General features: G+C 40.9%; 1 protein-coding gene across 4 annotated transcripts in view; it reads left to right on the top strand.

Annotated features, from left to right (window-relative positions):
* Positions 1–10,036, top strand: part of LOC144730696 (ephrin type-B receptor 2-like) — a 143,117-nt gene extending 133,081 nt beyond the window's left edge. For all 4 annotated transcript variants that reach the window (XM_078611387.1, XM_078611386.1, XM_078611388.1 and 1 more), the window contains 2 exons: positions 1,635–1,790; positions 5,506–10,036. In XM_078611387.1, coding sequence (XP_078467513.1) covers positions 1,635–1,790; positions 5,506–5,614 — 265 coding nt within the window. In that variant the 3' untranslated portion in view covers positions 5,615–10,036. The remainder of the gene's footprint in view (positions 1–1,634; positions 1,791–5,505) is intronic.
* Positions 10,037–13,644: the final 3,608 nt, after the last annotated feature.

Raw genomic sequence — 13,644 nt, 5'->3', positions numbered from 1 at the left:
GGTAAAGCGTGAGTGTGCAGTGGCTCGCGTATTGTGCGATGAACCCAGCTGACCACTCAAGGATAACTTCCGTGGCGAGTGATGTCTGAACCAGTCCTGGGTCTCTCCCTTCAACTCACAGATCAGCATGGTGAAGATTGGTCAGACAATTCCCCATGGCTGACACAGCATGGGGAGTACATCATCCAGCAGTTGATTGAAATGTAGCTCTACCAGTAGCCGTGATCATAACGATAACTCGTGTTACGTGTCCAAACAGCAGTTCCACTGCTGGATTATATTTTTTCCGCCTGAGGACGACCGCTTGTGTTGCGATCGAAACGTCGTGATTTATTTCATGTTATGCCTACGTGTCTTTACCGAAAGAACCAAAGAGTATAACTTGAAACATTGAACAACAGCTGATTGTTCATTTGAAAAGTATGCTGTGGACTCGAATTCGTTTCAAATGGTGTTCTGTATTTGAAGGCAATTAATAACGAGTCAATGAGTTTAACAGCAAGTGTGCCCACTGGGGAGATGGAGCAGTGAATTATCTCGTGTGCAGGTCGATTATTACAGTGCAGGAAAATTATGACAGATTGGATCACTTTATCCAGCTGTATTGTGTTCGTGGCTGATGATGATGATGATTAGTTTAACAGCCTCAGCCAAAGTAGGCTATGGGTTCTGAAAGGTATGCAATTGTAAAGTAAGTAATACAACAAACTCATGGTCTCATAATTTTCCTTAATTGATCTGTGGTTGCCGAGAAACCGTTTCCACACCATAGAGCCACATTAAGCGAGCGGGCGAAATTATTATTTAATTAAATTACATCACCCCGCTGAATCGAATGCAAACTTACGTGAAACTTAGCTCATGAAGAGACAGGAATTTGTTTTAAAAGCATTCCCTTGACAGGGGCGAGTCTGTCAGTTGGACCTTGCACCATTTTTGCAACCATTTTGTTTTTTAAAATCCTTTATATTAAGTTCACTTGCTTGCTTGCGCGCTTACGACCGTGCAAATCTTTCGGTCGTTTTTTAACCCACTTCCCGTGATCCAATCGAGCTGACATTTTCTACACAGACTCGTTGTGCGTGACAATTTATTTTCGTGAAAATTTTTTCCCCAAAATTTTACACTTTCTAGGAAAAAATAAATTTCATATTTAATTTAAAATACCAATGTGATAAAAATGAAACTCTTACTCAAGAAAAACAGAAATGAATAATAAAATAAAACCGATGCCACGCATATAAAGGATTTATAGTGAAAAACTTTGTTTTTACGGGTTAATTTTTTCTCTCTCCAGATTTATTTTTGTGTCCTTCCCCGTGCCCTCGCATGCGGCTCTCTTTGTCAGGGGGTGTGCACAGAACCGGCCCTAGACCTTTGGGGGCCCTAAGCAAAATTTGGTTGGAGGCCCCTTTGATGTATTATTTTTTTCACCCACTAGCTAGCAGTGACTCTAGTGGCCACGGGGCCCTTTGCAATTGCAAGGGTCGCTTAGTGGCTGGGCCGCTCTGGGTGTGCACGCACGAGTAGTCGCTTGCGTGCGATCCCTGCCGATTTGCCCGTCAGTTCGCGTGCGAGCTGGCGCTAATGTCACATGGGGGGGCGGGGTGCGACTGACTGTTGGACGTGCGCAGGGACTCCCAGCCGCTGCTGGACCGCACCATGCCGGACTTCACCAGCTTCGCCTCGGTGGACGAGTGGCTGGATGCCATCAAGATGGGTCGCTACAAGGAAAACTTCGCTAACACAGGCTTCAGCTCCTTCGACTTGGTCTCTCGCATGACGGCAGAGTGAGTACCCCTTGCGCAGTCACGTGCTCTAGGCCCCCCTCCCCCCTCGCATGCGCCGCAGCTAAATGGTCGAAGCTCTGAAACGCCTCGCTGCCTCCTTGCGCATACGCAACACGAGCGGCAAACGGCCGCAAGCGCCGTTCTTTTGATCGTGGTGGTGGACATCGACGCAGCGCTCGTGCCATGGCTAGGTGCACTTCGTGCGGTGGGTCAGACGCAGCTGTGGCCAGGGGTGATCGCATTCAAGTCCACAAAGTTGCCGATGCGCGCGCACACACAGAGAGAGAGAGACACGACCCGGATTTCCATGCTGCCTCTCTGACACCTCTCTACGTGCTGTGAAGAAGGACGATCACCAGAAGCATTGCCTATTGTTAACGCTTCCTTTTCTTGAGGCAGTGTCGTTGATGAATGCCAGCATTTGAGTTTGGGTGCACGTTGTCACCAGCTGATTTGTTTCATTATAAAATGTGGTGTTGGAAGAGAGTACCTATTTTCTTTGTTTGTCTATATAAGCGGTGTTTTTTTTGTTTTAAAGAGGATGCAGTACGGATATCACAGGGTACCGATTTTAACAGTAGCATGGACTTAGTTGAGAAATTAACAATTACTTAAATTCTGTAAATAAATATATATATGACACGAGAGATTTTGCTCTTCATGTAAACTATAACTGTGGTAGTGGGATAGTTTTTTTTAGTAAATTATTATCTTGTATTCTTTTTTTCTTTTCAATTTAGAATTCGAGTAGTATTGTATACATATATCTTGAAATCCCAGTCTGTGGTCAACTCATCCTCTCATCTGTAAGAGACTGGCTCTGCGACTTGAGTGCTACGCTGAGCAGTTCAAGGGAGGGGATGCCAGACGGTTCTACGAACCTTCCGATCGTAGTGATGGTGGCGATGGTGACGATGGTGATAATCTCCAAAAAAACGTCACAGGTCTTGAGCCAACGCTGCGCTACGCATTGTTTATCGTCAACCGTGAGCACGCTGCCGGAATTGTGCCAGTTAGAGACACGGTTAAAGCCCTTTAATAAACACGCTTGCAAATATTGCCTATATGAATCAATCGCAAGTCCAAACACATTTTTTAACAGTGTCAAATGATCCTGTAGGATTTCAGAATTCTGTTGGGAATTCTAAACAAATAACAATCCTTTGACATGTCTATAATGTCATACAGATGTTTTTTCCCCCCCAATATAAGAGAACATCCTTGGGGGATTTTTAAATGTAACGAGATGCAGCATTCTCATTTATAATGGCAAAAGAAGAAGATCTGGTGAGGGAGTGGTGGCGCTTGTGTTTTGTGCGTTGCGCTGTGAAGCCAGTGATCTAATACGTTACGGTGATAGTCGCCCTCCCCACAATCTGCTGTGGCCAGTGTGGTGAAGTATGGTCAAATAAGAGCCATGGCCATAAGGAATGAGAATTGAAAAATATTTGTAAGTGTACTAAATATGATCAAAGTGGTTTTGATTGCCAAGTTTTCATTTAAAGTGGCCGCTATCTTTATTGACTGAGAATTTGATCAAATGCGTATGTAAATATGTATATGTTCACCACACCCATATGTCTGTGCCTCTGTGTGTGTCCGTCTGTCGACTTAGCCTCAAATAAGCACCTGGTGCTCGCTAACAGCACTTGCCCAAACAGTTTGTGAAGGCTATACAGGAGGGGGGTCTTTGTCTTTGTCCGTCTGTTGTGGGGAGTTGTAGTGTAGCGGTTAGCGCATAGCGCTACGACCATGACGACCCTAGTTTGATTCCCGCTCATGCCCAACACCAGTGACGATTGTCTCAACCAATCACGCCCCCCCCTAGGTCGACTCAGCATCAAATGAGTACCTGGTGTGGTGTGTAAACATCATCACAGGGGAGAAAAAGGCAGACGGGTGTGGTGCTAACCACCCCACCCCATCATGTGCCGTGCCATCCTCCATAGATGCTCGCTAAAACCATTTGCCCAAACAGTCTGTTACAGTTGAACACGTTGACTTTTGCGACCAATATCATCCATAATAGAGGTTTTTTGGGGTTAGATCGCGTAAATACAGGCTATACGGGGATTTTTGTTTTTTTTGTTTGTCTGTGTGTGAAGTGGGTACACTGAGAAATAGAATATCAATCGAGGTAAATACAGAGCAGCAGGACAAGACGCGGGAAGAAAGTGCCAGACGGAAATGATCGCACAATATCTGAGAATGAATGGCGCAGAAGAAGATGGAGCGATTGACGCTCAATAAAAACGCTGTGGATAAAGGAAGAGGAATAAAGGCAGAGGCAGATGGACAGACAGATGCAGTCCAAGACACACGAAGAACTTGACAGAATTGCTGGGTTTTCATATCGAATAAGTGGACATTATTCCGCTCGTGCGGATTTCCGTGCGAGTAGTCGGATGCGTAGGGAATGTTGAATTGGCACCACTGGTCCAGGATTACAAACCGATATGAACAATGCCTAGTGATCATTTGACTATGGATACGCATTGACTCACTGAATTACTCGAATAAATACGATTAATTTACACAGTACATGTGACCGTCTTTGTAAATTAAGACCAGAGTGTCTAGGCAGATGTCTTTCGGTGTAATGCAAGACAGTTTAATGACTGAATTTCGATTTAAAGTTTTCGTGACTGCAGGGATTCATCTTCTTGGTTCTTTCGGTAAAGTCACCTAGAAGAGAAATAATAAAATAATAAAAATGAAACATAATAAAATACAATTCTCACGACATTCAGACGCTGTCTTTCCGACAGCCCTGTTCTTCACCTGAGGATGGCTGCTTGCGTTGTGGCCGAAACGTCGTGAGAATTGTATTTTATTATGTTTTATTTGTATTATTTTATTATTTCCCTTCTATGTGACTTTACCAAAAGAACCAAGAAGAGAAAAAAAAGTTTAACGACTGTAGAGATAATAAAAAATTTAAAACTTGGACATAGGCTACATCCACTGCACTTGACTCCGATCCATTACATTCCACATCACATTCCCGTCCGTAAGCAGTGGCAAATAATGTGTGTGTTCTTGCCACATGATAAGGTGTATGCTCATCCGCACGGCATGTTTGGCGTGTTTTTTTTACATCACAGTAATGCATGTTGGCATGTTTTTACATCAAAGCAACCGAAATTAATAAATTTTTATAAAAAAAACCTCATCAGTTTCCATTTTAAGGGGATGCTGGTGCCGTGGTGAGGCGTACCACACTGGACTTGCAATCCAGAAGTCGTCAGCTTCGATTGTCCCGGTGCCGTGGTTGAAACTATCGGCGAGTTTCTTTTGCCAAATCACCCCACTGCCCTCTGTCCACACAGCCAGAGGACCACCGCAGGGAGTCGATCTGCAGGTCATGTGCAGTGGGCTGAGGTTGTGGGTACCGCTCACCTCTTCAAAAACCGTCTGACCAGCCTGTTAGAGGCGGTCAAATACTCGCTTTGGAGAGGCTCTCAAGAGCTCCCTCTAGTGGGGGGGCCCTTCCACCGACAGTGGTGTGAGCAAGCAATTGCAGGGCTGCACCTTAACCTTTTCTTTGTATAAATGTTGCAATTGTAGCTGGCAATGCTGCAAGAAGTTTACCTGACTTTTTTTTCTTTCATGTTTGGCTACCGAGTCATCGTGTATATATATATGTTTCATCTTCACGTATTAACGGTGGTCTTTTTTTTTCTCCCCTTCCTCTGGCTGTATTTTTGTTTCTTAGGGACATCTTGAGAATAGGTGTGACCCTGGCAGGCCACCAAAAGAAGATCCTCAACAGCATCCAGATGATGAGGGCTCAGATGAACCAGATTCAAGCTGTGCAGGTCTAATGAGAGGCGGCTTCCCCCACCGGCAAAGCGGTGCAATGATGCAGTGAACATTCTTCCTGCCTTGTCGTCCCCTCTTTGCCTGGACTTGCAAAAGTCACGTGTCAAAAGTTGTCATTGCAAACGCCGACCAAGCAGAGAGAAAACAAAGGCACGAGCAGTAAAAAGCAAGATGATAACGTTGTGTTGTCGAATGGTTAGAGTGTGAACTTGGGAAGAAGGTTTTGTTGAGCTCACGTGGTTTGTTATATCTATATTTTTTTGGTATAATCATAACTCGATCATTAATTCAATCCAATTCGCAGTCCCCCATCCCCTCCCCCTCGCCTCCCTGAATATTGTTAGTTCTGGGCCATAAGGGGGGGGGGGGGAAATCAAAAGAATCATGAATGCGGAGTGAAGGAGTGTTGTGCACATCTCATCCGTGACTCTCCCGTGGATATTTTCTAATCTGATGTGCAGAATATAAAATTGACCTTCGTGTCATCGAGCTCTCAAAGTATATTCCTTCATCTGTGAAGATGAGTTTGATGGTTTCTGATAGGCACTAGACCTTGATGTTGAAGGCTGGGATTAAGTATGTGCAGGGAAAGGATCTGTTGAACTGGGTAATTGAATTAAAGTTTGCTTCCAGAAAGGGGCCTTGCCTTTAATTCTTAAGTCACAGACTTTGGAAAATGCATCACAAGTAACATGTTTAATCAAAACGGCTACGCAGATACCTTCATATTGAAGGTTGTGCGTGGAAGTGGGGTTTTTCTTGCTTTTATTTTATCTCTCGTGTGAATTGCTCTTAAGTTATATGAAGTTTTTTTTTTTCTTGATGATGGTGATATAGATTTTACTTCTTTATACCAATGTACCCAACCTTGTTTTTTTTTTACACTTCAGAAATGTAACTACCCCTTGGTCACAAACACACAGCAAGTAACGATCACTCATAAATAAATACACCAAATATATCACTGCAGCCCTGTTCATTTTCATTGTGCCATGATCAACGCTACCTATAATACAAAATGACACGATGTATTATTCAACAGTAAGTTTCCAAGGAAACATATCATTCAAAGGAATTATGAGTGGATTTTAAATATATATTTTTTAATTTCAGATCATTAATCACCCTCGTGAAATTTAATGATTTTTTTTTATAATTGTGGCTAATGCGTCAAAGTGGTGTGTGGCTTGGGTGTTGTTCCACGGTCTGGTTTTTAGTTTCTCGACCATTGCCGTGAATCGCAAACGGTTGTGTGACCGCCGCTGCACGGCTTAATTTTCCCGGCATGCGCACGGCAAGTTTGATCACATTAACCGTGTGCGGTAATCCTCGGCTTTGATAATGAATCGCGAACGATCGCTGCCGCCGCGTGCACCATTGAGATGTGGATAATTGGCACGAGCAGCCATGGCAGGTGCCAGCATGCTGTGTGTAGGTGGCCAATGGCTTCTTTTTAACTAATAAAAGCATTTTACGTTAACGGTCGTGGATGATAAAAGTGCTCCCTCCTCCTTAGTCAGAAACTGACATGTATAAACGGTATCACTTTGGTGTACTCTGTTAATCTCAACCCGTGTTATGTTCATGCCTCTGAGAGTACTGATTGCCTGCAGGCACAGCCGTCTTCTCTGCATGTTTAAATTGATTCCGGACCGTTACAGCAAAGCAGATTTTTTTTTTATCCGTTAATGCCCATGCTAATCTTGCGAAAGAAATCTTTGTTTTTAGCCATGTACCACAAAGAGTTAGAAAGAAAAACATGCCCCCTTTTAAAATGCACTGTGAAATGTAGAATGAATTGCAGCATTCTCTATACATCTCTCAGTTTTGTGTGGGTAATTCTGTGGACATTTGGGAAGGGGTAAAATAAATTGGTCACTGTGGTTGGTGTACAACCGCTACGCTTGATTGTTTTTCACGACGAAGTTGTAACACGAGTTGTTTTTGTTTTTGAATTCTTAAATTGTTTTGTGTACACTTGAACACATCTGCTACTGGTCACAAGAACAAAGGGAACACATTGAAATGAGCTTGGATGTCTCGATTTAAATCCCACTGTTTTGGCTTTAATTGTGCAATTCACGCTTGATTTGTAAGTGGTTCTCACATTTATTTTGCTTTCTTTGTGTCGTGTATCACCACTGGTTTCACGTGAGCTTCACGCTCACAATTATCTTTATTTACCGATGCTATTGCTGACAACCTTGATGTGTACCGGGCTATGTCAGATGCTTAAACTGTTGTTGGTATTTTCTCACCATGGGGGTTTTTTCGTTGCACATTATTTGAACTGAAATATTCACAAGGATGGTCAACATACACTAGTCACACCTGCGTTCAATTTCAAATGTATAACTTTTTTTATTGACCACGCGTTAATTTTTTATTTCACGAAAAAAAAACGATATGCTAATAGAATATGACTGCTTTAAAGAGTGATTTCAAAAGGGGCTTTTTGGATGAGACTTTGTTTTTAACTTTAATATTGCAATATAAAAATGGCTTTAAAGGCTTTTTTTGACAATAAGGAGTATATTATCCTCACACTGTTTAATGCCTTTACATTACAGACCTTGACATTTGTGGAGCAGTTATTGCATTAGATATGAATGGTGGCAGAACACACACACACTCACGAATGCAGATCCCACGTACGTATTATTATTATCGACCACAATAGAGACCTAGGTTAATTTTCACTGAAGTAAAAAATGATACCCATGCTGTTAATGGATAAAAAGGTGCACTCAAACATTGTGAAACTCTGGCCACATTTAACACAAAGAATACCATCATCCAAAAATGTAAATGTTCATTCAATCAAATTAAGTATTCTTATACGTCGCTTATATATTTTTATAATTAGTTAATGACACAATTAGCATAGGGAGTTGGTTGGGAAGTTGAGGCTGCCTTCAAAAATACGGGGTCTAATTTGATTTTGTAATTGTGCAATTAGCACCCAAGTTTCACCCCTATGTGGGTCTCATGATGCCCGAACGGTGTCATTATTTTATGAATGAGTTTTTAAGGAAACAGATCTTATATTAGATATTGCAAAACTGCCAAATTAAATATTTAAATCAACGATATGTAGACTTACATTTTTAAGACACTGCAGTTTCTATCAATAATCAGGACATAACAGGAAAATACCTGTTATCTGCCACCCTATTATCCATGACTCTTATTAACCGTGGCAGGCAGTGATTCTGGAAAAAAAAAACTATTATCCGTAACACTGTTTTTCATATTCACTGAATACAACAAAATGGTTAAGTGAAGTTAAATCTCGGATAATTGGATATGCAAAATTGCTCCCCCACATCACGGAATAGAGGAGTCTCGCTTTAAATGCAAATTTCCATTTATAAAAAAAAAACACTTCACATGATGATATTATATATGATAGAATACTAGGCAAGTCGATTCTTATTTTTTTCAATTATTATCATAATTGTTGAGTGTGACATTTGGCAGTAGTAGAAGTTGCAGGCTTGGTAGGACTCTGTGGCCTTGAAAGGACTGAGTGTGATTTATTTAGCACTAAAAACTTTAGCAATAGCCATTTATCAGGGATTTCTGAAGGAGCATATTAAACACAAAGCGGGAAAGAATAGTCGTTTCATTGCCCAGATTTTCCTGTTTGGTTCTAAAGTATTCACTTTTCCCTGAAAAGTTCATTTATAATAGGCTTTGCTTATTTCACACAGTTAAACTTCGCTATCATTAAGTATACATACTTGGGCTTGTTTTGGCAAGTCGATTCGAGCATGTTTTATAGAAACACACGTGTATATAATTTTCGTTGACTGATGTGTATTTTAAAAATCACTTTCTTTTTATCAAAGTTGGAAAAAAATGACTGCATGCCACTTTTGAGATTAAAATGCTGACAACACTTTGAAAATAACTGCTCCTACAAATTAGTCTACGGAGAGAGTTTGATTATTTACCAGTTAATTCGCAACATCCAACACTGACGGTTATTATCGGACTGCGATTCCTTCATTCAATGCTTTTCAATTCAAAGCATTCTGCTGTAGCTTATGTAGATATAAAGCATTTTTTTTTTACATACTAGTAAAAAGTTCGATGGAGACTTTAACATGTTTCAAGAATTTATGTACATTTTGTATTTTAAGAGGTTTTGTTTTCCTTTTTTCTTCTTCTTTTCATCGTTTTGTATAAGTAATAGCAAATTGATGAATTGTACATACAAGTGAGTTGCAGGCTATTGGAGGCAGACAAGTTAAGATGTTTCGACTTTTATTGTCTTCCGATTGTTGTACCCTGCCATTTCTTTGCACAGTTTTCCGAATTGTCGTTTGCAATTTGTATTTATAAATACTGAAAGTATTCTTGGAAACTGTAGAAATAATGTCGAATACCTTTTTACAAATAAACAAAACAAAAATACCGAACTCTTCTGTCCTCTTGCTCTTTGTAAGACTACAAAAACAAACAAACAAAAAATTCGGTGGCTCAATCTGCCGACTGTGGTATTTGTGGCAGATTCTTTGCTCTCCGCTGCGTTTGCGGTCTGGGAGCTTCTTCAAGGCACTGGGCAAAAACGTCGGACGTCTTGCCAAACGCCGCGCGCGCGCACACACACGCACGGTTATGACCCGACTCCACCTCCGATTAGCACGGTTGGCTACGTGCGGTTTGTGCGAACGAAGTTCAACATACGTACAGCACAATGGCAAAAGCCTACCCAATAGATTTCAGCCTGACGTCGTCTGTGAGTAGATGATAGAACAACAATTATCCGTCCTCTACTTCTCTCCTACCGCTGTCACCACCAGCGTTCTTCATTGCAAGGCCCACTGCCCGCTGGCGGCCCCTTTAGCTGGGCCACTGACTTGTGGCCCCTGACAAAACACAGCACGTGAAACACACCCCCATCGATAATTGTTTTTTTACCCTTCTATCTGGCAACAAAACTGACACCTTTTTTACAAGGAGTCATGTTTGCATAGACCACAATACCTGCAGCCATAATGCAAACAAAAAACATAACTCTGATAATGTGCACTCTCCTTGACGTTGATTGGTCGACACCCGAGACAGCTTTCCTTAGAGCCTAGTGTCACATGGGTTGGACCAGATGACGCCAAAAGGCGCACAACTCAAAGACAATGCCAGTCAGTTTTGTTGCCAGATAGAATGGTAAAAAACCAATTATCATATTTTTTACTGGCAAATGAGGTTCCAATGGTGTACACACCCCCATCGTCATCATCATCGCGCTGTCAAACGACTAGTGGTTTCATACGTGTGGCGGCCCTCACACTGATGAAGTCTTATCGGCAAAAGTGCCCCTCCCCAATGCTTGACGCTTGTTTTTGATCTGCGCCCCTGCAGCAAGGCCTTCTGGCGAAGATGGTAGTCAACTTTTACAGCGTGGGAGAAAATGCTTATCGTATTGATGGCATTGTTTCAATGAATGAAGGCCTCCCTATTGCATATGGATCATAGAGGTTATCTCAGCGATGTATAAAAGCCATTTAACGTTAGCGGTTAGATACCGTAGCATTGTATCGAGTTGTCTGTTTGAATACACAATTTGAAATGCTCCTTTTGAATATGCGCAACACATCTAGACGATTCTGTGCAGTCTAGTAATATGTTTGTTTTGTGTATTTTCCTGCGATGGTTGTGTGTCAGTTTATGTCATGCTAAACTGCTTGAGTTGGGCAGTGTGAGTCTTTATGCACATTCACTGATCTAAGGCATCCCTAAGCAGTAATTATTAATATATATATCGGTGCTTTCCTTATTATACGCAACTCGTGCAAATTTGGTTGAAACAAATCAGAACACATTTTTACTACAGAGGCGGGAGCAAGGAAATTTACCTTTTTTTGTAAAGTATAAACTTTGTTTTAGTGTTGTTTAAAGCTAGCATAAAAATATTGACTACAAAATTTGCCTCCGGTAGTGTTTCAAAAGTAGTTTATGTAGGAACATTCCCTGGCGTATCGTGCGTTTTAAAAAAAAGTTATTCAGGGGCTGACAATTGTGATATTTCAGCACAAAGACAAATATGGTACTGGTTTTAAATTTTACTTCATTAACGTAATAAGTGCCATTTATTCAACTTACAGTTGTTGGGGGAAATTTACAGGATGAATAAAACTGCACACTTCTTTCCAAAATAACGTATCATCCTTGTCAACAAAATACAATGGTATGGATTCTTCATATTGTGATGAATAACTGCATTTTAGATGTAGTAGATTTTTTTTTGACAAATCCTATCCAATCACAGACAGTTAAAATTGGGCACAGAGTGTAAAAATATCATAAATCACCGTAAAAAATCCCACTCATAGATCCATGAAATATAAACTATTCCTTTCGGAAAAGCGGTTAGCCACCCAACTTTAAAATGTCCATCATTTGAAAAATAATACGAATTTATCTTCCACTACTCACTGTAAATCCAGTGATTCGCTTTGGTTTTTAAGTTTGTATATACATTTTTTTTAATATATAATAATGAGACAGTGTTGAAATAGATTTATGTGATAATCACATGACGTGGGGCGTTGTGGGGTGAGTTCGCGAGAATATACACGAGGGGTTATTTTCCAAGTGGCCAGCATTAATCTCCTACTTTGCTGGCAATTCAAACGTGTTTCGCTTCTCACCAACATATTTTACGCTGAACTTTCCTGGAAATATCAGGGGAAACATTTCCAAGTGTGCAACAGTTTGTCTTCTTGTCCAGTGTGTTGAAAAAAATGAGAATGCTGAGTGTATCGTAAAAAAAAGAAATATATCTTTTGAAATGGTGAAGGCGATACTGAATGATGGGGGTTGAAGAGAAACACAGGAAGTTTCTTGACCGACAATGCCGTGTTTAATATATTCCAGTCTTCCCTTGCTCGCTCTTTGCTGCTCGTATTAGACCCCTTATTAACAGTTTCCATAGGCAGTTTAGTTGAACGATGTTCGCCTTCCACTCTTGCAGCGAAACGCATGCATTGCCGTGGGCAGATGATCAATTGCAAGGTGCACGGTCATGTGAAGTGAAAGACAACGGTTGGCTGATGGGGTTGTCTTGTCGATGGCGTGAAAGGGTTTTACGGCGTAACGTAGAAGGTTCAAATTTATTGCGGGGTTCACTCAACCAATCGTCCCCAAGTTGTCGGGAAAATAGGTAACACATTGTGCGGCTGCATCGCGGGGCGGAAACGTATCAGGCATCATCCTTTTGAGAGGATGGCACCTGCCATGGGCATGGTGACTTTCATCCATAATACTCAAGATCATGAAATGCCTGATTGATCATACTTTGTTTTAATTCAGCATTGATCTGAAATGGACACATGTGGATAGACGATGGCTAATGGCGATCCTAATGACTTCATAGTTGTGTTCAGATCACGTTATAACATATATTAAAATGCCAATATTAAACAATCTACAAATTTAAAACTTTTGTGTTTACATGTGCATGTGTTTATGGGTAAGATGAACACAACGTGTTACTTTTTAATGTTAATTAGGAAATTAGAGGATCTGCTTAATTAGAGAACACTTTACTTATTTGCTTTGCTCATTGTTTTAGATCGGGACGTTTGAAAAATGTAGCTGTAAACAATCGACAATTAACGAAAGAATAACTTCTATTGTGGATTGTATTACGCATTAAATATATTCCTTTCCTAATATCACACAGCAAAACCATTCGAATGTGTTTGTGTTTTAACACAAGTATTTGTTTAAATTCTCGCCAATTTGATTAATTTTAAGATACCATCCTACGTAATCGAAACCCACGCAAAAACGTACAAGAAATAACCAAATGTGAAATCAAGCAATTACAGTATTTACGTGTTTAAATAGAGTCCGCATGCACTGCACAGCCACTGGTGTTGTATGCACCCCTTATGCAACGTACAGACTCAGAACATTTAACGTCAAAACATAATACGAGCCCCTTTTCCGATGTTAATCTTTTGGAAGTATTTCTTTTAATGTTTTTTTCATGCCCTTTATTTTTTTTTGTTATTCCTTCTCC

Source organism: Lampetra planeri, chromosome 36 (genome assembly GCF_965212315.1).
Source record: "Lampetra planeri chromosome 36, kcLamPlan1.2.h2, whole genome shotgun sequence".
Lineage (NCBI taxonomy): Eukaryota > Metazoa > Chordata > Hyperoartia > Petromyzontiformes > Petromyzontidae > Lampetra > Lampetra planeri.
Note: the sequence above shows the minus strand (reverse complement) of the source record. Positions and strands in the feature narration are given on the sequence as shown.